At 43.4% G+C, this 27,689-nt stretch overlaps 1 protein-coding gene across 1 annotated transcript; it reads right to left on the reverse strand.

Annotated features, from left to right (window-relative positions):
- gar1 (GAR1 homolog, ribonucleoprotein) lies at positions 1-21,982 on the reverse strand. The gene is made up of 8 exons (XM_060826697.1): positions 21,830-21,982; positions 21,655-21,726; positions 14,685-14,846; positions 12,358-12,512; positions 9,655-9,714; positions 9,109-9,283; positions 5,227-5,298; positions 1-381 (listed from the first exon to the last, which is right to left on the reverse strand). Exons 3-8 carry the CDS (start codon positions 14,830-14,832, stop codon positions 365-367), a joined length of 627 nt encoding a protein of 208 aa, XP_060682680.1. The 5' UTR covers positions 14,833-14,846; positions 21,655-21,726; positions 21,830-21,982; the 3' UTR covers positions 1-364.
- Positions 21,983-27,689: the final 5,707 nt, after the last annotated feature.

Genomic DNA, 27,689 nt, shown 5'->3' on the forward strand with positions numbered 1-27,689 from the left:
GGAAAATCATCTCATGCTGTACTATTTTGTGGACCTATCATAATCAGTATATCATTGTATTATGTTTGTATAATGCAACTTACATGCTTCGCATTTTTGTGTACAAATGTGTTCAGAACTAATTTATCAGGATATTGACATTTCTATCACTGTACAAACAAATTCTGAGTGGTACACTGGACCCTCAAATGCATTTATTTCAAATATACAACAATGCAAATAATACAAAAACATCCTGCATGCAATAAATCACATTTTTTTAAAAGATAAAAAACTTTCAACTTGATGCAGCTCATATCTGGTAAAATAAGGAACAAAGCAATAAACTTGGAGGTTGCTGCTCAATCTTCAAACATTTGCAATTTCACCTTCCTCTTCCACCTGTTGGAGAAAATTATAGCATGTGAATCAGAAACAACAATAACAGAGTAAATCATGACAAGCTATGAACAGAATGGAACATCTGCAACAATACCCATTAAGGGAAGAGGAGTGTGCAGACAGGTTTAGGGTTGACTTCCAATATTCAACCAATTTATTCCAGAAAATAACAGACAGGGGAGCAGATAGTGATGGAGAGGTGAGGGGAAATATAATTCTGTAACTTAAACTGCTATGCAAGAACTGACTGGATAAATAAAGACAATGCAGCAAATGGATTTTCACTTGGCATTTGAGAAAGAGGTCTCACATAAGTCAAATTAAAATCACAGGTGTATAAAAAGAGGAGAAAGTCTGGAAAATATAAAAAGTGTATCAGAAATACTGATCAAAGGTGTGGAGGTGTTGTACGTGAGCAGTGCTAGATTTGCTTTTGCTCTGGGCATACGCAATTGATTTGGTCAGAGGTATGGCAAACAGCAAAGAGAACTGGAGAAGATTCAGAGATGGATAGATTAGTAGACTACTGTACATGGGCGCGTATCAAATGCAATTAAGAGTGTAAAGTAATTCACTATGGTAAGCAACTCAAAGAAATTGGAGCATACATGCAGCGGAATGCTACAGAAGGCCATAGATGAACAATGAGACCTAATTAGCAAGTGGGACAATACCCTGAAAATGCAAGGATAGGTAAAATCATAGAGATAAAGTAAAAACAATGACTGCAGATGCTGGAAACCAGATTCTGGATCAGTGGTGCTGGAAGAGCACAGCAGTTCAGGCAGCATCCAAAGTGCAGCGAAATCGACGTTTCGGCACTTTACCAACACATTCCACCCGGACCTTAAATTTACGTGGATCATCTCTGACACTTCCGTCCCCTTCCTGGACCTCTCCATCTCCATTAATGACGACCGACTTGACACTGACATTTTTTACAAACCCACCGACTCCCACAGCTACCTGGATAACACCTCTTCTCACCCTATCTCTTGCAAAAATGCCATCCCGTATTCCCAATTCCTCCGCCTCCGCCGTATCTGCTCCCAGGAGGACCAGTTCCACCATAGAACACACGAGATGGCCTCCTTCTTTAGAGACCACAATTTCCCTTCCCACGTGGTTAAAGATGCCCTCCAACGCATCTCGTCCACATCCTGCACCTCCACCCTCAGACCACACCCCTCCAATCATAACAAGGACATAACGCCCCTGGTGCTCACCTTCCACCCTACAAACCTTCGCATAAACCAAATCATCCGCCGACATTTCCGCCACCTTCAAAAAAAACCCCACGACCAGGGATATATTTCCCTCCCCACCCCTTTCCGTCTTCCGCAAAGACCATTCCCTCCGTGACTACCTGGTCAGGTCCACACCCCCCTACCACACACGCTCCCATCCTGGCACTTTCCCCTGCCACCGCAGGAACTGTAAAACCTGTGCCCACACCTTCTCCTTCACCTCTATCCAAGGCCCTAAAGGAGCCAAGGATGTGGAATCCAAAGTTTTACCAGCACATCCACTAATATCATTTATTGTATCCGTTGCTCCCGATGCAGTCTCCTCTACACTGGGGAGACTGGACGCCTCCTAGCAGACCGCTTTAGGGAACATCTCCGAGACACCCGCACCAATCAATCACACTGCCCCGTGGCCCAACATTTCAACACCCCCTCCCACTCTGCCGAGGACATGGAGGCCCTGGGCCTCCTTCACCACCAGACGCCTGGAGGAAGAACGCCTCATCTTCCGCCTCGGAACACTTCAACCCCAGGGCATCAATGTGGACTTCAACAGTTTCCTCATTTCCCCTTCCCCCACCTCATCCTAGTTTCAAACTTCCAGCTCAGCACTGTCACCATGACTTGTCCGGAGTTGTCCGACCTGCCTAGCTCCTTTTCCACCTATCCACTCCACCCTTTCCTCCCTGACCTATCACCTTCGTCTCCTCCCCCACTCACCCATTGTACTCTATGCTACTCTCTCCCCATCCCCAACCTCCCCAAGCTTATCTCTCCACCCTTATTTCTGATGAAGGGCTTTTACCCGAAACGTCCAATGCGCTGCACTTTGGATGCTGCTTGAACTGCTGTGCTCTTCCAGCACCACTGATCGAAAATCATAGAGATGTATAGCACAGAAACAGACTTTTTGGTCCAACTCATCCATGCCGACCTGATATCCCAACCCAATCTAGTCCCACTTGTCAGCACCTGGCCCATATCCCTCCAAACTCTTCCAATTCATATACCCATCCAGATGCCTTTTAAATGTTACAATTGCACTAGCATCCACCAGCCAGCTCATTCCATACACGTACCACTCCCTGTGTGAAAGAATTGCCCCTTAGGTCTCTTTTAGATCTTTCCCTTCTCATCCTAAACCTATGCCCTCTAGTCCTGTACTCCCCGGTCCCAGGGAAGAGACTTTGTCTATTTATCCTACTCCTCACTATTTTATAAACCTCTATAAAGTCACCCCTCAGCCTCAATGGTCCAGGGAAAACAGCCCCAGCTTATTCAACCTATGCCCATAGCTCAGATTTTCCAACCCTGGCAACACCCTTGTAAATCTTTTCTGAACCCTTTTAACTTTCACAACATCCTTCTGATAGGAAGGAGACCAGAATTGCACACAATATTCCAAAAGTGGCCTAACCAATGACCTGTACAACTACAACATGACCTCTCAACTCCTGTACTCAATACTCTGACCAATAAAGGAAAGCATACCAAATGCCTTCTTTACTACCTGGGATTCCATTTTCAAGGAGCTTTGAACCTGCACTCCAAAATCTCTTTGTTCAGCAACACTTCTTAGGACCTTACCGTTAAGTGTTAAATTCCTGCTATGATTTGCTTTCCCAAAATGCAGCACCTCACATTTATCCAAATTCAACTCCATCTGCCGATTCTCAGAACATTGGCCCCATACTGTCCACTTCGCTGTCCACTACACCTCCAATTTTGGTGTTATTTGAAACTTATTAACTATACCTCTTATGCTCACATCCAAATCATTTATATAAATGGCAAAAAGTAGTGGACCAAGCACTGATCCTTGTAGCACTCTACTGGTCACAGGCCTCCAGTCTGAAAACCAACCCTCCATTACCACCCTCTGTTTTGTACCTTTGAGTCAGTTCTGTATCCAATTGGTAAATAAAGCTATTGAAAGACCTGCAGAATTTGAGAAGTTATAAGTGGATCAGTAATAGGTGAATATTGGTCAAATTTTGGCTTGCTGAAAGAAAAAAGATGGTTATAGTTGATGGAACATGTTCATCTTGGTGTCCAGGTACTAGCGGCATACCGCAAGGGTCAGTGTCGGGTCCACTGCTGTTCGCCATTTTTATAAATGACCTGGATGAGGACTTAGAAGGGTGGGTTAGCAAATTTGGGAATGACACTGAGGTAGATGGAATTGTGGACGGTGACGAAGGATGTAGTAGGTTGCAGAGAGACATAGATAGGATGCAGAGCTGGGCTGAGAGGTGGCAAATGGAGTTTAATGCGGACAAGTGTGAGGTGATACACTTTGGACGGAGTAATCGGAATGCAAAGTACTGGGCTAATGGTAGGATTCTTGGGAGTGCAGATGAGCAGAGAGATCTCGGTATCCATGTACACAGATCCCTGAAAGAAAACATACAGTGCCTTTATTAATAGAGGGATTGAGTTCCGGAACCAGGAGGTTATGCTGCAGCTGTACAAAGCTCTGTTACGGCCACACTTGGTGTATTGTGTACAGTTCTGGTCACCACATTATAAGAAGGATGTGGAAGCTTTGGAAAGGGTGCATAGGAGATTTACGAGGATGTTGCCTGGTATGGAAGGAATGTCTTTTGAGGCAAGGCTGAGGGCCTTGAGGCTGTTCTTGTTAGAGAGAAGGTTAGAGGTGACTTAATAGAGACATACAAAGATAATCAGAGGGTTGGACAAGGTGGACAGGGAGAGCCTTTTTCCAAGTATGGGGATGGCAAACACGAGGGGACACAACTTTAAAGTGAGGGGAGATAGGTATAAGACAGATATCAGAGGTAGTTTCTTTACTCAGAGTAGTAAGGATATGGAACGCTTTGCCTGCATCGGTAGTAGATTCGCCAAGTTTAAAGTGCATTTAAGTAGTCATTGGACAGGCAAATGGACGTACATGGAATAGTGTAGGTGGGATGGGCTTCAGATTAGTATGACAAGGCAGCGCAACATCGAGGGCCGAAGGGCCTGTACTGCGCTGTAATGTTCTATGAATTTCTAAAAGTGCACTGAATTCTGAACTGAGTGACCATTTAGTTTGACTCCTTCACCAAAAAGGGAAATACTGACAGTTATTCAGAAATTTAAAATAGACAACAGGAATGATGTGCAAGCGGATAAATTTCTTTATGAAGAAAACTGGATAAACGCCTAAAGGACACAGAGCTAATAATGGAAAGAATGGGAATGGGGCATTAATTTCTGACTCAGCTGTGTATCAGTTGTTAAGATGGAAAAATAACGTCCTGATTTCGAGCATCTGATGTACTTTAAAACAGATCATAACTGTTTAAAGGACTCTGAACATTTAAACATAATTCTTTTTAAGTTTTGCTTGCACAGAATGCTACAGCATATGCCTGTATATGAGAAAGTAGGGACATTCCTACAAATAAGCTAATCGTTCAGTATGATCAGTGTCAAATTCCAGTGCTGACCCTTGAATCCTTCAGTGTACTATCTGAATTGAACAATCAACATCACCAAAATGAGCAATGATTTGGTGTTGGAGCGACAAAGGAGATTACAAGATATTGAATTCAGTAGGCAACTTTTTTGACATTTGTTAGCACTTTTCACTTACCTCTGAAGCCACGCCCTCCACCACCTCTGCCTCCTCTGAAACCACCTCCTCCTCTCCCTCCCCTGAAACCACCTGGACATGAAGCAAAAATGAAAGGATAAATTTTTAAAATGTAATCTACCGCCAACTGCTGTTTGATTCCAAATATCACATCCACTAGCTCAAATTATTTTAATAATTTAAGTCCATAAAACTTTACTGGTACAAATACACTAAATTTTCAGTATCCTTTTTTCAGGAAAAAAAATAATTTCCAAGCAATTTTAACAAACAGAAGTTCCTTCTGTTGGACTGAACATGAGCAGAAGCGAGAGTAGCATTGTGTAGGACCATGCTGAATTACAAATTTCAGCATAAATCATTATCAATGCCACAGGGGATTCACATTATAAAGGTGTTTCTACAATTCCATTTAGCCCAGATTTTCAAGCTATTTATTACTTTAGCACGTTCAAGCAGCGCCAATAAAATCTATTTTCAAAGTACTAAAGGACGGAATGATGCACTTGATGCTTTGGCTCTTGATTTGCATTTCAAGGTAGCACAGCCATAAGTTTGGCGCACTGACCTTTATACCGCTGAAGCCAAACGCCAGCTCGCGGACGCCTCCTCTTATCGCCCCCTTGACCACGACCCCACCTCCCACCACCAAACCATCATCTCCCAGACCATCCATGACCTCATCACCTCAGGGGAATCTCCCATCCACCGCCTCCAACCTCATAGTCCCACAACCCTGCACCGCCGTTTCTACCTCCTACCCAAAATCCACAAACCTGCCTGCCCCGGCCGACCCATTGTCTCAGCCTGCTCCTGCCCCACCGAACTCATCTCCCAATACCTCGACACGGTCCTGTCCCCTTTAGTCCAAGAACTCCCCACCTACGTTCGGGACACCACCCACACCCTCCACCTCCTCCAGGATTTTCGCTTCCCCGGTCCCCAACACCTTATTTTCACTATGGACATCCAGTCCCTGTACACCTCCATCCCCCATCACGAAGGACTCAAAGCCCTCCGCTTCTTCCTTTCCCGCCGCACCAACCAGTACCCTTCCACTGACACCCTCCTTCGACTGACTGAACTGGTCCTCACCCTGAATAACTTCTCTTTTCAATCCTCCCACTTCCTCCAAACTAAAGGAGTTGCCATGGGCACCCGCATGGGCCCCAGCTATGCCTGCCTCTTCGTAGGATATGTGGAACAGTCCATCTTCCGCAACTACACTGGCACCACCCCCCACCTTTTCCTCCGCTACATCGATGACTGTATCGGCGCTGCCTCGTGCTCCCACGAGGAGGTTGAACAGTTCATCAACTTTACTAACACCTTCCATCCCGACCTCAAATTCACCTGGACTGTCTCAGACTCCTCCCTCCCCTTCTTAGACCTTTCCATCTCTATCTCAGGCGACCGACTCAACACAGACATCTATTATAAACCGACTGACTCCCACAGCTACCTGGACTACACCTCCTCCCACCCTGCCCCCTGCAAAAACGCCATCCCATATTCCCAATTCCTTCGTCTCCGCCGCATCTGCTCCCAGGAGGACCAGTTCCAACACCGCACAGCCCAGATGGCCTCCTTCTTCAAGGACCGCAGATTCCCCCCAGACGTGATCGACGATGCCCTCCAACGCATCTCCTCCACTTCCCGCTCCTCCACCCTTGAGCCCCGCTCCTCCAACCGCCACCAAGACAGAACCCCACTGGTTCTCACCTACCTCCCCACCAACCTCCGTATACAATGTATCATCCGCCGTCATTTCCGCCACCTCCAAACGGACCCCACCACCAAGGATATATTTCCCTCCCCTCCCCTATCAGCGTTCCGCAAGGACCACTCCCTTCGTGACTCCCTCGTCAGATCCACACCCCCCACCAACCCAACCTCCACCCCGGCACCTTCCCCTGCAACCGCAGGAAATGTAAAACTTGCGCCCACACCTCCACACTCACTTCCCTCCAAGGCCCCAAGGGATCCTTCCATATCCGCCACAAGTTCACCTGTACCTCCACACACATCATCTATTGCATCCGCTGCACCCGATGTGGCCTCCTCTATATTGGTGAGACAGGCCGCTTACTTGCGGAACGCTTCAGAGAACACCTCTGGGCCGCCCGGACCAACCAACCCAACCACCCCGTGGCTCAACACTTTAACTCTCCCTCCCACTCCACCGAGGACATGCAGGTCCTTGGACTCCTCCACCGGCAGAACATAACAACACGACAGCTGGAGGAGGAGCGCCTCATGTTCCGCCTGGGAACCCTCCAACCACAAGGTATGAATTCAGATTTCTCCAGTTTCCTCATTTCCCCTCCCCCCACCTTGTCTCAGTCGGTTCCCTCAACTCAGCACCGCCCTCCTAACCTGCAATCTTCTTCCTGACCTCTCCGCCCCCACCCCACTCCGGCCTATCACCCTCACCTTGACCTCCTTCCACCTATCCCACCTCCATCGCCCCTCCCCCAAGTCCCTCCCCCCTACCTTTTATCTTAGCCTGCTTGGCTACTCTCTCTCATTCCTGATGAAGGGCTTATGCTCAAAATGTCGAATTCTCTATTCCTGAGATGCTGCCTGGCCTGCTGTGCTTTGACCAGCAACACATTTTCAGCTATTAAATTTGCCAATCTAGAATATAGAACATTACAGCACTGTACAGGCCCTTCGGCCCTTGATGTTGTGCTGACCTGTGAAACCAATCTGAAGCCCATCCAACCTACACTATTCCATTCTCATCCATATGTTTTTCCAATGACCATTTAAATTTACAGGTATTAAAATAATAGACTTCGATTTACATGTTAATGACAGAACCAATGTTACAATAAACACACAAAAAGGCACTCCCTAATTTACAGCAATGATGATTGGCAGCTTATTACAACAGCACAGATGGTGATTCAGCCCATCAAGTTCATATCAGAATGCTATAGGTATGTGAAAGTGTAAATTATGCAACAACCTCAACATGCCTTGCACATACAAAAGAACATGAATTGCTGTGAAATGGTGAGATTAGACTAAATAGCTCTTTCACAGCCAGCATGGAGATGATAGGCTAAATCGCTTTGTTCTGTGGTGTAATTTTTATTCATGCAATTCTAATGTCACGGAATTTCCTGAGGACTACGGAAGCATAGATTGAAATCAACTTCATCTAAAACCCCATTGCTGATCGTAGGCAGAAAAAAAAAATCACAAAACCTAAGTAAGAAACTCTATGTTATGTGAACAACCTCTTCAGTGTTCTCTTTCATTGCAAATTCAGCTTCATATCCACACTATAGCATACAGTATTAAAAGCAAAGTAAGGCTCACTCACAATGATAAAGTATCAACTGATTATTGGGGAAAAAGTATTATTCAGGTCTCACTTTTGTATCAGTTGCAAAACAACACCTTGATATACAGTTAACACCAGATGGCTCTGAATGTATCAATTCAGGTAAGTGTATACAACTGACTGGCATAAATTGTATGCTTCCTTGAACACAATTCAGGGTTTAGTGGTTCCCTACCTCTGAGCCAGGAGGTCCAGGTTCAGGTTCCACCTCACTAATAGCCACTGAGGTGTGTCGTAACACAAGACAGTAGATTAGATAAAAATAAAAGAGCAAAGTGACACTAATGGGGGTGGATTAGGATTTAAGCATATCATACCTGTAACGATACTCTGTGAATAAATCAACACTAGGTAAAGATGGCTCTACTTTCTTCCTTCACATTTGGTTATCAGGAATATAGCATCCTTCACTTTTCTCACTTTCACAAATCTCTGCCTGCTTCACACAGGACAACATTCTACCTCTTTCCAAGGCAATCAGTATTAATTACAATAATCGACAAATGTTCAGTGAATGGTAGACATCATACCGCCTCTTCCTCCAAATCCACCGCCCCGTCCTCCAAATCCACCGCCCCGTCCTCCAAATCCACCGCCCCGCCCCCCTCGGGCTCCTCCACGACCTCCATTCCCTCGGCCTTTCTCACCAGGTGGCCGAGGTAAGAATCGCTGAAGAGGGAGTAGTTTAGCTGGATCGATGTAGAACTGTAGGGAAAGACAGAAACAACTAAAGTCTGCACAAAAAGGCCCATTTCAAATGCATCTCTAAGAAACTGTTTCAAGGAGAAAGAAAGACAAACCAATAATAAAATGTCACTCTTACGTTTGACAACTTAAATCGCTTTCGCGTGACATTGCCATATTTGCAGAAGCATCCAAAAACCAATATTGCTAGATGGAATTTGCGACTGATTTGTGCAAATATAAATTTCAATCACAACTGAAGAAATAGGCTGTTAACTGAGATTCTCAATTCTTTTGGTGGGATCTACAAATTACTCTCCCCTAAATTCTCAATTTTCAAAGGAGAGTAACTACAACTTTCCTTACTTGCCAATCTTCACAAGAAAACCTACCTTCTGTAGTTTCTTAAAAGAAGCAGCTTTCATGTTATCTGATAATTTAACTGAAAAGTACTATTAATGTCACTTAAGGAAAATTAGATATCGCAACTTATATACAATAGCAACAAGCTGTAAACTTGTGAGTAATTATAAATGAAAGTGCTACAATTTTTTTGAAGCAATCAATACGTCTTTTAATTTAAATTTTCATCAGACCCTCTGTGCCCTTCCTTAAGATGCACATCGAGTAAGCAATCAGGTCTAGGCCAGCCCAGGAATAAACCTCCTTATAAATTTTCCCTTTCATATCTCATATTGGTGAATATCTGACATTTACTCTCACACCCTGCTAAAGCAGCAGAGGAGAAATGAAAGCTGACCAGAAGGGAAATAAAAGGAAATGGGGATATGCATACTTACCCAGAGAGATGCACATCATGGAAACAGATCCTTTAGACGAGCTCATCTATGCCAACCAGATATCCGAAAATTTATTTAGCCCCATTTGCTACATCCCTCTAAACCCTTTCTAATCATGTACCCATTCACCTCCTCTGGCAGCTCATTCCATGCATGCACCACCCTCAGCGCTAAAAGGTTGCTCCTCAGGTCCCTTTCAAATCTTTTCCCTCTCACCTTAAACCTATGCCCTTGGGTTTTGGACCCTTCCCCCTACCCTGGGTGGAAGACCATGCTGATTTATCCTATCCATGTCCCTCATGATTTCTATAAGGTCACCCCTCAGCCTCTGACGCTCCAGAGAGAATAACCCCAGTCTATTCAGCCTCTTCCAAGAGCTGAAACCCTTCAATCCTGGCAAACATTCTTGGGAATTTTTTCTGAACCCTTTTAAGTTTCACAAAATCCTTCCTCTAGCAGGGATACCAGAACTGCAAACAATAGTGACCTAACCAATGCCCTGAACAGCCGCAACATGACCTCCCTCAACTCCTATACTCAATGCACTGACCAATAAAGGCAAGGTACCAAACAACTTCTTCACTACCCTATCTGCGAATACACCTTCAAGGAATTATGAATCTGCACTCCAAGGTGTCTTTGTTCAGCAACATGCCCCAGGATCTTACTATTAAGTATGTAAGATCCACCTTGATGTGCCTTTCCAAAATACAGCATCTCATTTATCTAAATTAAACTCCACCTGCCACTCCTCCGCCCATCTGATTGAAGTCCTGTTCTACCCCAAAATCACCTCAAAATGTCAAAGAGAGTATGAAAGTTTTAGAGAGTACAGGTTCTGGTGCAGAAATTGCATTAACACATTTCACTATGTAAAACATGAAATTTTACTGATTTTCCTTGACAAGCACTGAACGTTTCTAACTGTTTTGTTCATCTTAATCTTGAGACTACATTTGCAGATCCTGGTAGAGTACTTATCCACATTGTATTGAAGGGCTACGTGAAAGCATTCCCTAGCCTAGAACTTCTTGACAGATTTTACTACGGCACCTGACAAGGTCCTACTGATCAGAAAATTAAACCCACAGAATGCAAAGGTGATGCGTGTGCGTGCATGTGTTTGGCGTGATGAGGTGGCAAGTTGGATCCAAAGTTGGCTTAGTGACAGGAAACAAACGACAATAATCAACAGATGTTTTTGCAAAAGGAAAATGGCTTCTAGGGGTGTTCCACAGGACTCAGTTTTGAGTTCCCATATTTATGGTATGTACTATTGATTTAGACTTAAATGTGAGGCACATGATTCAAAAATTTGTCAGGTATAAACTAGCTAGTAGCTGTAGTGAAGTAGTGACTGCCGGAAGATAGCGATGGTTTGGTTCAGTGGGCAGTAAAATGATAAATGGAATTCAATCCAGAGAATTGCAAGATATCCATTTGTTGGAGAGGGCAAATAAAGTAAGGGAATATACAAAGAAATGGGAGGGGTTGAGAAGAATAGTGGTCAGGAGGTCCCTGGCAGGTAAGTAGGTAAGGTGGTCGAGAAGATATTTGGGATGCTTTCCTTCATCGGATGAGGTAATGAATATAGAATTAGGGATATAATGCTGAACCTACACAAAACAGTGGTTAGACAACTGGAATTTTGTGCATTATTCTGATTACTGCATGACATGAAGGGACATGATTATGCTACAAGACAGCACAGAGGAGATTTCCAAGAATATTGCTGCAGTTTTCAAGACCTGACAACGAACAGAGATTGGATAAACTGGGGCTATTTTCCTTAGAACAGAAGCAGCTGAGGGGTAAGTTAATTGAGGTCCACAAAATAAGAAGGAGCTTGGATAGTGTGGCCAGGAAGACCGGTTTCCCTCAGACAGTGGAGAAGTCAGTTATCAAGGGGCACAGATTTAAGATGATTGGTAAAAGACACAAGGAAATGCTCTGCCAAACGGTGGTGGGTGCCTGGAATGTATTACCCAGTTTGGTAACTGAAGTGGAAATCTTCAACTATTTCAAAACAAGAGGAATCTGGATCTGCATCTGAAGCACTGTTCCCTGCAAGGCTTCGAACCAGGCACCGGAAAGTGGGAGTAAAATCGATAGTGAGTTTATTCTTCTAATACGGAAATATTGGGTTGCCAGCCTCGATCTGTGCAGTGATTTTCCTTTGGTTTCAAAGAAAATGCTGGCTGATACAATACCCTCAAATGCAACATTATGTTGCGATCAACTTTGCAAACATGTTAGTTAAAATTCTTTCACAACACTAACTCATGAAAAGGATACAAAATCTCTGAGCTGCCCAAATATTTCATCAACTTTTCCAATTTGTTCTTTGTTTTCCAAATAGACTGGTGCATTGAAATACGGGACTTTATTTTCTTCAGAGGTGCATTTGCAAACAATTTCGTCTTCACAAGGATGTATGAAATGTCCCAATTCTACATTTAAAGGAAAGCAAATATTAGACATGTATAATCTCATTAAACCTACAGATCAAAATTTATGTCACATTTATGTGGATATACGTAGAACTGCACACCATTAAGATGGAGTTCAGTAGGAATATCTTTGGGGAGAGAGGTCACAGATTTTTGGAATTCTGCATCCCAAAAAACTTTCAAATCTCCATAACCAAAAACAATAGATTTTTGGATACTAAGGACATCAAGTGACATTGAGCTAACGTTGTAAAGTGGCACTGAGGTGAATGATCAGCTATGATTGGTTTGAAATGACAGTGCCAGCTCAAGAGGCTAAATGGCTTCCTACTGCTACCACGTTCATAAAATTGTACCACAGTGACAGGAGGGTGATCGTCGCAAGGCAATGTTACTTCCTCCCTTTCTGCTATCAGCTAGAAACCTCCAAATTGTTCCAGCCACTCACCACAATGATTCCATGAATTTTGCAGCAGCACAACAAACTGTCTTAGTTACATGGCGAGTGTCCTTTGAATAACCCCAGTACAGGGCCTACCTTGCATTAGAATGAACTGCAAAATTGCTGCTTACACGAGTTGATCAAATCTGGTATCCCAACCAACTCACGTGGGTCAACAGCATCATGATATGCACGTGTGCCTTCAAGCAAATAGGGGGAATTGCACCTACACCGTCACCCCACTTTATTAACTGTGTGTGAAGCTGCGTAAAGGGTACAGCACACATGGAAAATACACCTTACTCATGGTGGCAACGTGCAATGGTAAGTAAGGTCTGCATGTGCAATGCTGTAGATCATTTCACATTCAAGCACAACCAGTCAGTATTCTTGACAAATAGATTTGATTAGATTCCATACAATGTGGAGACACGCCCTTCAGCCCAACTAGTCCACACTAACACTCCCCCTAACTAACTAATGCTCCTAACTCTATGGGCAATTTAGCATGACCAATTCACCTAAACTACACATCTTTGGATTGTGGTAGGAAACCAGAGCTCCCGGAGGAAACCCACACAGAAACACAGGGAGAATGTGCAAACTCCACACAGACAGTCACCTGAGATTGGAATTAACCTGGGTCCCTTGCGCTGTGCAGCAGTGCTAACCACTGAACTACCGTGCCGACAGAAATCCTTCACCAATGAGCATTCAGTTCTGCTTTATCACAGGGGTAAGTGAGAAATTGGAAGCATTATATAACTTTCCATCTGCAAACATGCTTATCACACAAATGCCAATAAGAGACAATCTAACCACTGGCCCTTGACATTCACTGACATTATTATCATCGAATCACCCACAATCAACATCCTGGGGGTTATCATTGATCAGATACTCAACTAAAATTAGCAGAAAGTGGCTACAAGAACATGTCAGGGGCTAGGAATATTGCGGCCAAGTAACTCAGCTCCTGACTCCCCAAAGCCTGTCCACAATCTAAAATCATGAGTATGATTGAATACTCCCCAGCTGCCTAGATGGGTGCAGTCCCAACAATGCTCAAGTAGATTGACACCACCCAGGACAAAGCAACCTGCTTAATCACCACCACATCCACAAGTATCCATTCCCTCCACCACCGAACTCAGTGGCAGCAGTACAATCTACAAGATGCAGAAATTCACCAAATGTCCTCAGATAGCAACTTCCAAACTCATAACCACTTCCATCTAGAAAGACAAGGGCAACAGATATATGTGAACACCATAACACGCAAGTTTCCCTCAAAGCCATTCACCATCCTGATTTGGAAATAGATTGCCATTCCTTCATTGTCGCTGGGACAAAATCCCGAAATTCCCTTCATAATAACATTGTGGGTCAACCCACAGCATGTGGATTGCAGTGGTTCAAGAAGGCAGCTCACTACTACTTCTCAAGGCAACCAGGAAGGGCAATAAATGCTGGCCCAGCCAGCAACACCCATATCCTATGAACGGATAAAATGAAAAAACAAAATTGAATTATTTGTGTAATTAGGAAAGACCAAATAGCTAGTAACATCTTTAGCCAGTCTGCTTCACTAATTCCTGGGGGAAAAAAAGTAATCGTTAGACGAAGCAAACTAATGATTGAGCCACAGAAATATTTCAAATATTTACTTGAATAGCAATGATCCTGTGGTTTAGGATGGTGGTATTTTAAACCGATTGTAATCGTCTTACCAACCACTCTATCAGGAGGTCCCTGATCATATCCTGTATTGTAGCCTCCTCGTCCTCCGCCACGAAATCCTCCACCTCCTCGCCCTCCTCTTCCTCCACCAAAGCCACCTCCTCGTCCTCCTCTACCAAAACCTCCTCGAAAAGACATCACAATCAAAATCTCTGAAAGGAAAAAACAGATTTAAGTTTTCATAGTTGGGTGCATGAGCATCAGTTCATTTCTCTGAGCAGTCACAATTCACCATGAACACGTTACAAAGAGATAAGTGGATGCATCACATTGTTGCAGCTTCAAATCAGGAACTAACTGCTCAATTACTGGAGGAACAGGGTCAGTCATATAGTGTAGAAATTCAGTTAATCAACACTGCAAAATGGGCTATTATTCGGGACAGAAAGTGATGAAGACAATGCATGTGCTTCATGATGTATTTTAAGAATATATTCAGGGCTGCAACCCAATCAAGAACCAAATATGACTTAATTACTTCCAGGAAACGCAATGTGAAAAACAATGACACCTCACCTCCATCTATGGTCTTAAATCTCTCCACAACTCCTATACATAAACATCACGCGAGAGCTTCTGGACTTCTAGCAAGACTGTAAAAATTAGGTTCAGCTGCCTCCATGGACTGCTGCCCTTAAACAATTTCTCTTGTTTCTGGATTCAGAAAGCCATTTTTTTGGCCCTTGCTAATCCTGTGACTGTTTCCATTTCTTCTTCATTCACACAGCAGCCAGCAAATTCTTTAAATAGTTTTTTTAACATTATCAAATCTAGTCCAGATGATGTCTACCTGAAAGTCTTGACAGTGATGGGGGCAGTGTCTGTGTCTTTACATTCTGCATCTCTAACAGCTTGCATTGGATTGTTTCTTTAGATTACATGGCAGCCAATGTAGTTCCAAACTTTGAGGAAAGGATTGGAAAGATACCTGAAGGAATCACTAAGTATGCTATATGATCCCTTAAGCAAAGAACTAAATATCAGGAAAACTTAGATTAGATTCCCTACAGTGTGGAAACAGGCCCGCCGGCCCAACAAGTCCACACTGACTCTATGAAGAATAACCCACCCAGACCGATTTCCCTCTGACTAATGCACCTAACACTATGGGCAATTCAGCATGGCCAATTCATCTAACCTGCACATCTTTGGACTGTATGAGGAAACCGGAGCATTAGGAGGAAACCCACGCAGACACGGGGAGAACGTGCAAACTCCACAATCAGTAGCCCGAGGCTGGAATCGAACCTGGGACCCTGGTGAGGCAGCAGTGCTAACCACTGAGCCGCCTTATTGTTACGCTGGCTCTTGCATCTAATTAGAAAGCTTAAATTTTCACCACCTTTTGTAATAACCTTAAATTCTTCCCCTTTATTTAACTAATTGCCATGCAAAACCTGTTAAATATTCTTCCACTATCCTTTCAGGCAACGCAATTGTGATCAAAGCAAGTCCGTGCATTCGTACTCAGAATCCCTAGTGTGGAAGCAGGCCATTCGGCCCATCGAGTTCATATCAACTGTCCACAGAGCATCTCATCTAGACTCCTATCCCTGTTACCCTGCATCCCCCATGCGTAATCCACCTAAACTGCATATATCTGGACACTATGGGGCAATCTCTCATGGCCAATCCACCTAACCTGCACATCTTTGCACAGTAGGAGGAAACTGGAGCAGTGGAAACCTACGCAAGACAAGGGGCGAACGTGTAAACTCCACAGTTTGCCTGATCGTGGAATTGAACCTGGGTCCCTGGCACGGTGAGGAAGTAGTGCTAACCACTGAGCTGCCACTGCTTGATGAAGTCAAAAGGTATTAGTTGGGATAAGCTCATTACATTTTCTGGACTCCAAATACTTTTTGGAATTTGAAGAACCAGAGAAAATGTTTCTAATGCAATTCAAAGCCTCAGCTTGCATGAAAACTGAATGAAAACTGTCTTGAAAAATGCTTTGGGGGTCAGATGTTATAGGTGGGATTTCATTTTGGAGATTAGTTGGAAATGAGTCAATACTGACTCGACAAGGTGAGGGTAATTACAATTTATTATTTCTACTATTCATCTAGATGTACATTGTTGTTATGGGGAACAATCTGAAGGTTTGTAGATAATATGAAGATCTGGGAGAAACTCAAGACTAGTAAGCAACGCCCAACTGTTCTCAGTTAGAGGCCCTTGAGGATTTGGCTAATGGTTGGTTAGTTAGTTCCACTCATGCAACTTTCTGGAAGCCCTGCAAACTCTCTCCTTTCAAATGAGTATCTAATTCCCTTTTGAAAGCCAAGATTGAATCTGTCACCAACAGACTCTCAAATGATACATTCCAGATCACAACCACTCGCTGTGTAAAGAGTTTTGCCACATGTCACCATTAATTTATGGTGATCGATTCTTTTGCCAATGTCCTCTCACTCTTGACACTTACACTAGTAGGAACACAATTCCAGGCTCTATAGGCTTTTGAATACATCTATCAAACCTCCTCTCCACGTTCTCCGTCAAGGAGAACAACTCCATTTGCTCATCTATCCGTACAAGTGAAATCGCTTATACCTGGTTCCATTCTCAAATAATTTCGGCCCTTTCTCCTATTCAGGCACCCATTTCTTCTCCTCTCGAAAACCCTCAAGCTGCAGAGTGCACAAGTCAGAAATGGGTCATCACACAACTCTAAATCTCTGGTCACACCACAGCAATGGCACCTGCTACTGAAGCTTCAAAATCTGGGATGTGAACCACTTCAGGTAACAACACATCCTGCACATGGAGGAGGATGGAGCAAGATGCACACTGCATGGGTTGTAGAAACCCCACATACCTTTATTTATTACAATTAACTGATTCAACCCTACCAACTGAATATTAACTCAGCCATGCACTTGCACACTTTCAGTCACACTCACACAGATATCCACTGAAAAGCATTACAAACTCACCATCTCACAGAATCTAAAGAGTGGAAAAGCACAGCAGGTCAGGAAGCATCACAGGAGCAGTAGAATTGACGGTTCGGGCATAAGTCCATCATCAGGATCATCAATTCTCCTGCTCCTTGGATGCTGCCTGACCTGTTGTGCCTTTCCAGCACCACATTCTCGACTCTGATCTCCAGCACCTCACTATCTCACAGAATGTCTCAATCATACACATGCCTCTCATACAACTCAGAGTTTTTCAACTTGTACCCATCATGACAATTAGTAAGATATACCAATGTAAGGGAAAACAATATTTTACACTTTGTTAATTGGTTTGACTCTGACTAAAAGGGACATTATCATGGATAATTCAATGGTCAGATGATGAGGGACATTACCAAGCATCATTTAAAACAGGTAGGCTGACTTGGGACTGGTCACAGTATCAACAGGTCCAGGTGAGTTCAGTTTTAAAGACACCACATATGCCCCAAATCGACAGGGTTGCCATGAGATCCCTGCTAGACCCAGCTCTCTCTCAACTGACTTTGCTGGGTTCCATGAAAAACATGTGTTCGAATGAACGATACCTAATCTCCAATCCCTTGCATTTCTCTGATATGTTAATGACATGTTGGATTTATTTGAATTCTTTTGTTTAGTTTTTCACAGGATGTGGGCAATGCTGGCAAGACTAACCTTTATTATCCATACCTAACTGCCTTTGAACTCAGGCTTGCTCAGTCTCTGCAGAGGGCAGTTAAGTCTCAACCACACTGCACTGGTCTGAAGTCACTTGTAAGCTAGACTGGATAAGGATGGCAGATTTCCGTTCCCATTAGTGAACCAGATGATGTTTTATATAATCAATGGTTTCATGGTCACCAAAACTGATACCAGCTTTCAAATTTCAGATATATTGATGAAGTTTAATTCTACCAGCTGCAAGAGTCAGATTTGATCTCATGTGTCCTGTGCATTAGTTTGAGTTTCTGTATTATTAACACTGTGACATTACTCCTATGTCACCATTTTCCCAATCCACAGTTGCATGCAAGCATTTCCTTACACCTCCCAATGGGTTCCATCCTGCATTTAAACTGACCTCTAAGACAGAGATTTCAAATCACCTTTCCTCCTTTAATTGGAGTTGAGAAGTCAGCCAGTTATTGCCTAACACAAATCTACTTTCACTGGTCAACGTACACATCAGGACTCCTACACATCCAGCTGCGAGAAGATTCATCAACAACCTCATAAGTCGGACCCGAGCTATTATTCACTGAGTAAGCTTCCTGATGAAATAAGATGTGTCAAAGCCATTCTGCAGGATCAAAGTGACTGTGATCATGTCATTTCTTGTGGTGTATCACAGAAACTCATCAACGGCCCAAAGGCAGTCACTTGTATCCTGAGAAATGCACACAGTCTCACTCAAATTATCTTAGGTGAGGTGTCTCAGATTAAGCTAGCTATTGCTCTCTGCTATTATGCAGTCGCGACAGCAGCAGTGCCATCTAGCCAAACAATGTGCTGCCTATTTTATAGGGTAGCGTATCAATTTCAGTGCTAGTGTAATGCTAAGTATGTAGGACATTTATCCCAAAAACTGGAGGATTGTGTCAAACAGCATATTATTTTAGCTATTCTCAAAAAGCAAAGTCCTGACCGTTCCTTTCCCGCCCATGCTTACAAACCTCAAAACACACTAACCAATTCTTGCTGTGATCCTGCAAATTTGATTTTGCTTTTCCAAAGGTGATAAAAATTACAATGAAACCAATTCACAATTGTCGTTCGGGCCTGTAGTGTGGTACACTTCCATGTTTGGGCTTGGTTCCTTGCAGACATAGTATTTGTCTCAACTCAGAATGGGTTAAATTATTCTCTGGCCCATTTCTTAGGATTACACCATGACCAATACTAGCAAACCTGCCTATAATCAGAGTCCTCTTGTCAATTAATCAGCACTCTCTTCTCACAGTATAGTGCGTTAGTGTGAAGAGTAAACAGCACAATTCACAAGAAATACCAATGCATGCCAGATGATAAACTTTAAATCTTTAAACTTTCTTCACTAATACTCAAATTCTATACTATCAAAGAACAATTACTTGAAGAGGACTTAAGTCACTCAAATTTATTTCTTTTCAGAATGGGGTCACAATTTGAAATTGCACATGATTTGGAGACACCGGTGTTGGACTGGGATATACAAAGTTAAAAATCAGGTTATAGCCCAACAGGTTTAATTGGAAGCACTAGCTTTCGGAACGCTGCTCCATCATCAGGTGGTTGTGGAGTACACAATTGTAAGACACAGAATTTATAGCAAAAGTTTACAGTGTGATGTAACTGAAATTATACATTGAAAAATACCTTGTTTGTTACGTCTCATCTATTAGTTAATCTGAAAATGTAACTTTTAAAAAAAGCTTCGTGATTTACATATGAAAGAAGTGAAACTAACATGGTCATTCTAACAGATGAAAGACTTAAACAATCAAGGTATTTTTCAATGTATGATTTCAGTTACATGAGACTGTAAACCTATAAATTCTGTGTACTCCTCAACCACCTGATGAAGGAGCAGCACTCCAAAAGCTAGTGCTTCCAATTAAACCTGTTGGACGATAATCTGGTGTGATTTTTAATTTTGAAATTATACAAGCCATGATCTGGTTCAAATGACAAAGATAAATACTTGCCAAGGAAATAACAGGTCTGTGGAACAAGCTACTGGTTTGTACAAACCATAATCAAGCCAAAGGTGGTCATTTGGACTTGTTTTTGTTAAAATTAAAGCTACTTTTTGAGGTTTCTTTCCTTTAATTGGTCTATGCTTTTGTTTGATTTAGACCTCGCCCAAATTTCAATGGGTAGAGAATATACAGACTGATGTTTTTTTTGTTCCTGCCGTCAATTAGATGTAATCCATTGTTGTTTACTGACCTTGTAGCACAAGATCTTGCTTTGGATTTATACACCTCCTCGAGATTCGGTTCTGGCTCCCACATGGTCACTGTTCACGATTCCCTTTTTCTCAGATTGTGCCTGTAACCTTCAAATTACCCACCCTCTTAATTGCTATTTCCATTCGACATTTATTTTCTCCAAGTCTGTTCGACGTGATGCTTTCCTAACTCGAAGGCTAAATCTCCCGAAAATATCTTTGAATTTCTCTAGTCGTTTCCTCAGAGAAACATTCCAAATAGTCATACATCTGAAACATTAACTCTGATCCTTTCACAATAGATGGTATTCGGACCCACTGTGTTTATACTTTTCCAAACCCTCTGCTCTAACATGGCAGCTAAATTGCATCCTCCTTGTATTATCTGTCTAAACCTCATTTCTTTTCTTGGCCACTCTTTCAGAAATCACAAGGTCGTTCATAAAACGTGGCATAACAATCACGTGAGAGTTAAGCCTTTAAACCTTTGCACTTTTTCCAACTTTTCCCTTGCTAACTATTTGAGTATTCCAGTTCATTTTTGTTTTGGGGTTAGAACATTCTATGCTGCTAATTTCAAATCCATTCATAGGTCTAAGAAAGGGATACTTGAGCAACCTTTGGGAACGACTCGCAGAACAGTGCAAGAGAATTGGAAACCATAGTTTTAAAAATGTACGTTAGAATTTTAAGAGCAAACAACCGTTCATTCCTAAATTCATAGCTTGGCCCTATCTGCTCGGGAAGCTCTTCCTGTCTTCTAAACTAGAATTGCTCAGGCCTCCTTGGTTCTGAACCATTCCCTCACGCCCTAAAGTAATCCAGGGGCCCCTTCTCGTTGCTATAACTCCAGTGATTTTAGATGAACTAGGAAATGAACGAACTGCTGAGAACCGTCACCCAATTCTAAATGTCACGATTATATAAAAAAATTAAAAACGTCGTAAAGGAAAAATGAAAACGCAGGAGTAGAAATCCGGTTCCTGGATCTGCCTTCTTAGCAGCGACGAGAGGCACAGGGATCCCATGCAGTCGGTGCCAGAATCACTCCGTGTCCCCGAGCAGCGCGCGGCTCCATTTACTCACCGAACTCTGGCCCAGAGCTGGAACGTTACTCGGAGCACGCGCTCCTCCTTCAGCCACGTGCACTCGTCCCTGCTGCAAGGGACAAAAAGAAATATAAAACCCCCAAACTTAACTCGTTTATTGTGTCCCGCGCGAAAGCCAGTGTTTTTGTATTGTATCTTTAAATGTATTTTACCTTCACAAACTTCGAAAACACCTACTACATTTCAAATTTCCATTCATCCTCCTCAGCGAGACTACCTCAAAACACCGGGACCTTGCGACAATTTTGGGACGCTTCCCTTCATCAGTGACCTGCCGTATTACAGATGCTGCCCTGCTCGCCCTCTTCAGGTGGCTTGTCGGAAGTGCAGAGACCGATGGTGCACCCCCCTCTAGAGGCAGGATGTGTGCATTGCAGCGATACTGCAAGAGCTGGGAATTACATCCGGGCACATTTTATTTGTCAGCTACTGGTGACATCAATGAAAGTCTATCATTCTGTTGAAGAGTGACTGAGATATCCTCACAAGGAAACTATCTGCTGCACCCTTATAGAACAACCTTACACCTACACGAGTGAGAGCAAAGAATGTCAAACATGCTCAGGATTGAATGTGCCGAACCAATGCACCTGACCAGACCAGGTGACTTAAAATCCCATTCCTGACCCTAACATTGAACTTCTCCCCATGATTCTTTGCTAAGTTCCAAGTTGCTCACCTTTCGAATTTAATTTTTGACATATTTTGACCAAAACCTGGTCTGGAGCTGCATCACTATGGTTGAGCCCAGGTGTCAGCCTGAATTCAGATTTTTATGTGGTTTGTACACACAATACTGCTGGTTGTGCACTTGTCACATTTCTGTCTAGTCATGATACTCCAAGCTGCAATTTCTTGTTCATATTCTTCTTTGTTCCTAGGAAGCTCTAAAAGCCACATGGGTGTAGTTGATTATACCTTCTACCTGTGGGAATTACATGAATCACACTCTTGCAGTCTGAACCTCATGATCAGTTACGAACCTAGCTTTTTGACTCTTCAGAGCAGACCATTAATTATCTCATGTATATATTGACGTTAACAAGTTTTGAGAAGATGTGTAGCTCAGGTTGAGGTTTTAGATATAGGTTTGCTCACTGAGCTGAAAGGTTCATTTCCAGATGTTTCGTTACCCTACTAGGCGACATCTTCAGTGGACCAACTAGCCACAAAAAGACATGACCCTCTCTTACTAATATCCTCACATACGGACGAGGAAGGACACCACTTCGACTGGGACAACACATCTATCCTAGGACAAGCCAAGCAAAGACACGCATGAGAATTCCTTGAAGCATGGCATTCCAACCGGAACTCTCAACAAACACATCGAGTTAGACTCCATCAACCACCCCCTGAGAAGAGGAACAGAAAGTGACTTCACCACAGGAAATGACATCACCAACCCAAAAAAAGCCAAACATATAAATAGAAAGCAGGATTTTTCAGTATTGCTTCGCATGAGATCCACTAAAAATGTTACCTAGTAGAGTAACGAAACATCTGAAAATGAACTTTTCAGCTCAGCGAGCAAACCTACATCCATCTATTGAAGTGCCGCAGCCTGGAAAACTCTCCCAGTGTCCAATTGAGCTGAGGAATAAGTCTCTTGGAGAGAAGTTTTAGATTAGATTACTTACAGTGTGGAAACAGGCCCTTCGGCCCAACAAGTCCACACTGACCCGCAACCCATACCCCTACATTTACCCCTTACCTAACACTACGGGCAATTTAGCATGGCCAATTCACCTGACCCGCACATCTTTGGACTGTGGGAGGAAACCCACGCAGACACGGGGAGAACGTGCAAACTCTACACAGTCAGTCGCCTGAGTCGGGAATTGAACCCAAGTCTCAGGCGCTGTGAGGCAGCAGTGCTAACCACTGTGCCACCGTGCCACCCAAGTAATTCCTATGGCATTTTGGGCCATAGTAATTCTGAAGATGACCAAGGGAAACCTTCCAAAGCCACTGAGTGATGCTGAGGCATGTATAGATAAGTCACCACCACCTGGGAAAGCCATGACCATATCTGACATTGTGTTTTGGACAATTGAAGGTAGTTTGTGCCCATTCTGAGCACATGCCAATATTCATCAACAACAACAACAGCACTGTTTGCTTTCTCCTGATCTTCCTTCCCTTTGGCCTTTTGTCCTGTGCAACGGTGTAAGCAAAGCCCACCCAGAAGAACCTTCTAGCTCCTGGCACAAATCCACAAACTGTGACAAAGGCAGGTAAAGGTATAATTACCTCTGTTAACATGGCCTTTGTGTCTCAGACAGCTTCAGGAGACCTTTCCCCAGACTACAGCAGAACATTTTCCATCACATGGTGACTTATTTCTACAATAATCTGATCCTCTCGGTGAAAGTGAGGACTGCAGTTGCTGGAGATTAGGTCGAGAGTGTGGTGCTGGAAAAGCACAGCAGGTCAGGCAGCATTTGAGGAGCAGGAGAATTGATGTTCTGGGCTACAGGTGCAGGTTAACTGTCACCTGGTGACTGTACAATACTGATAAGTGCACTGTGTCTGGACGCATGAGTCATTTTTGGGAACCAGAACATAAACGCATCCCCACCCCTGCCCTGTGAAGCAGAGTTGGTAATTACTGGGTTTTAAATGGGTCTTCCCTTCCCTAGGCTGGGGGGCCCAGACCCACGTGCTGGTGATCCTGCCCAGCTGCACACATTCACCCTGGCGTCCCCTTTTATATTTCCCTATCTGCCCCTTACACGGTGCTTTCGAGGTGTCTATATAGGTCAAGAGGAGTCCACACCCACACAAATAGAGATTCTACTGATCGCCGGTGGGTAGCAGACAGTTCAGTTCCCATGCAAACTCAGATGGGTTTTATAGAAGAGGTTATCTTCCAAATCCTGACATGCTCCTGACAGTCGCAACACTTAAACACAGTAATATATATACAGGTGCACACATTTTTGCAGTTAAATAAAGTTATCAGTCAAAGTCTGTGTGTTCGTCAGAAGGTGCAGTTGTGCTTCTGTGTGGTTTGTTCTGTTGTGTTTTCGGTACTTCCCCCAAGATGACCATCTTGTCTGCGCCTAGGGAATGGTCAATGACATTAGTTTGGTCATAGGTGTCTTTAAAAGATTTTAGTTGGGTCTAGTGCTTCCATGTGCTTTTTCCTTTAATATCTATGCAGGCACAGGTGTCCCCACTTATTACCATGTCATATGGCCCATTCCATTTTGGGGCAAAGCCTGGTTTGTCAGGCAGTGCTCACACCAGGTCATGACTTCCTGCTGCTGGGGACCTCAAGGAATATAGTATGTAAGGCAGATGAGCTTAGGGTTTAGATTGGTGCCTGGGAGTATGATGTTTTTGCAATGACAGAGACTTGGTTGAAAGAAGGGTATTACTGGCAACCAAGTGTTCCAGGACATAGATGCTTCAGACAGGATAGGGAGGGAAGTAAAAGGAGGGGTGGAGTTGCATTGCTGGTCAGGGATGATATCATGTGCTAAAGGAGGACACTCTGGAGGGCTTGGGTCATGAGGCACTATGGGTGGAGCTGAGAAATAAGAAGGGTGCAGTTACATTGTTGGGGCTGTATTACAGGCCTCCCAACAGTGAGCATGAGGTAGAAGAACAAATAGGTAAACAGATTATGGAAAGATGTTGTGGCAATAGGGTAATGGTGATGGGAGATTTTAATTTTCCCAACATTGACTGGGATTCACTTGGCGTCAGATGTCTGGATGGGATAGAATTTGTAAGAAGCATCCAGGAGAGATTTCTAGAGCAGTATGTGAATAGTCCAATGAGGGAAGGGGCTATATTGGACCTGGTATTGTGGAATGAGCCAGACCAGGTGCTAGATGTTTCGGTGGGGGGATTTCTTTTGGAACAGTAACTACAATTCTGTAAGTTTTAAAATACTCGTAGACAAAGATGAGAGTGGTCCTAAGGGAAGAGTACTAAACTGGGCCAAGGCCAATTATATCAAAATTAGGCAGGAGCTGGGAAATGTGGTTTGGACACAACTATTTGAAGGCAAGTCCACACTTGATATGTGGGAGGCTTTCAAATATAGTGCAGGACAGGCATGTCCCGTTGAAGGCAAAAGATAGAAAAAGCAAGATTCATGAACCGTGGATGACAGAATAAATCGTACGACTAGCCAAGATGAAAAAGGAAACATACATAAGGTCCAGGCAGCTAAGAACAGAATGGGCCCTGGAGGAAAATCAGAAGAGTAAGACCAGTCTTAAACAAGGAATCAAGTGGGCTAAAAGGGGTCATGAAATAGCTTTAGCAAGCAGAATTAAGGAGAAGCCCAAAGCATTTTATTCACATATAAGAAGTGGGTAACGAGAGAAAGGATTGGTCCACTAAAGGATAGTGAAGGAAGGCTGTGTGTCGAATCTGAGAAAATGGTTGAGTTTCTGAATGATTACTTAGCATCAGTGTTCACTGAGGAAAGGAACAAATTGAATGTTGAGATTAGAGATAAAAGTTTGATTACTCTGGATCATGTTGACATAAGTAGGAAAGATATGTTGGGTAGGCTAGAGGTGGACAAATCCTCAGGACTGGATGGGATCTATCCCAGGTTGCTGCAGGAGGTGAGAGATGAAATAGCTGGGGCCCTGACAGCTATCTTTGTGGCATCCTTAAACACAGGTGCGGTGCCGGAGGACAAGAAGGTTGCTGTACAAGAAGGGTGGTAGGTATATTTCAGGAGGAGAGGAGAGTAGGAGAAAGATAAAGAGAGAGAGAAAGACAGAGAGAGAGACACACAAACCGAAAAGCGAGAGGAAGAAAGGTTGAAAGAAAGAAGAGGAGAGGCGGAGAGAGAGTGAGAGAGAAAGAAAGAAAGAAAGAAAGAAAGAAGGACAGAGAGAGAGAGGGACAGAGAGAGAGAGACAGACAGGCAAAGAAAGAGAGACAAAGAGAGAGCAAGAGAGCGACAGAGAGGTAGAGAGAGGAAGAAAGAGTGAAAGAAAGAGAAGGAGAGGCGGAGAGTGAGAGAGAGAAAAAAGTGAAAGAGAGAGAAAGAGAGAACAAGAGAGAGAGAGAGAAAGAAAGAGTGAGAAAAAGGAAGAGAGAGAAACAGAGAGAGAAAGACAGAGAGGGAAAGAGAGAGAGAGAAAGATTTAAAGAAAGAGGAGGAGAGGCAGAGAGAGAGTGAGAGAGAAAGAGAGAGAGGAAGTGGGAGAGAGAGAGAGACAGAAAGAGAAAGAGAGAAACAGAGAAAGAAAGTGACAGAAAGAGAAAGACAGAGGAGAGGAGGAGAGTAGGAGAATGACAGAGAGAGAGAGAGAGAAAGAGAAAGATGGAAAAGAGGAGGAGAATATGAGAAAGAGAGAGAAAGAGAAAGAGGAGAGGAGAGTAGGAGAAAAAGACAGAGAGAGACACACAGAGTGAAAAGAGAGGAGGAAAGATTGAAAGAAAGGAGGAGAGGCGGAGAGAGAGTGAGAGAGAAAGAGAGAGAAAGAGAACGAGAGAGAGAAGGAAAGAAAGAGTGAGAAAAAGAAAGAGAGAGAAAGAGAGAGAGAGACAGACAGAGAGAGAGACAGACAGGCAAAGAGAGAGGCGAAGAGAGAGCAAGAGAGAGGAAGAAAGAGTGAAAGAAAGAAAGAGAGAGACAGGTAGTTAGATAGAACGAGTGAGAGAGAAAGAGAGAAAGAGAGAAGTGGAGAGAGAGAGAGAGAGAGAAACAGGCACTTAGTGAGTGAGAGAAAGAACGAGGGAGTGAGTGAGAGAGAGAAAGAGAAAGAGAGACAGAGACAGAGGGAAAGAGAGAGAGTGAGAAAGAAAGAAAAAAGAGAAAGAGAGAGAGAGAAAGAAAGAAAGAAAGAAAGAAAGAAAGAAAGAGAGAAAGAAAGAAGGAGAGAAAGAAAGAGAGAAAGAAAGAGAAGGAGACGCAGAGAGAGAGAGAGAGGCAGTTAGACAGTGAGTGAGAGAGAGAGGAGGGAGTGAGAGAGAAAGAGGAAGGAGAGAGAGAAAGAGAGAGAGAGTGACAAAGGAGAGGAGAGTAGGAGAAAG

The sequence above is a fragment of the Hemiscyllium ocellatum genome, chromosome 1, assembly GCF_020745735.1.
Source record: "Hemiscyllium ocellatum isolate sHemOce1 chromosome 1, sHemOce1.pat.X.cur, whole genome shotgun sequence".
Taxonomy (NCBI): Eukaryota; Metazoa; Chordata; class Chondrichthyes; order Orectolobiformes; family Hemiscylliidae; genus Hemiscyllium; species Hemiscyllium ocellatum.

Excerpts from the sequence above, each read along its gene's own strand:
- gar1 (XM_060826697.1), bottom strand. The coding sequence starts at position 14,832 with ATGTCTTTTCGAGGAGGTTTTGGTAGAGGAGGACGAGGAGGTGGCTTT. Across the intron at positions 9,715-12,357 it reads TTGGGCAGCTCAGAGATTTT|TACTTTTCAGTTAAATTATC; the intron begins GTATCCTTTTCA and ends TGACATTAATAG. Across the intron at positions 5,299-9,108 it reads TGGATTTGGAGGAAGAGGCG|GTGGTTTCAGGGGAGGGAGA; the intron begins GTATGATGTCTA and ends CTTCATGTCCAG.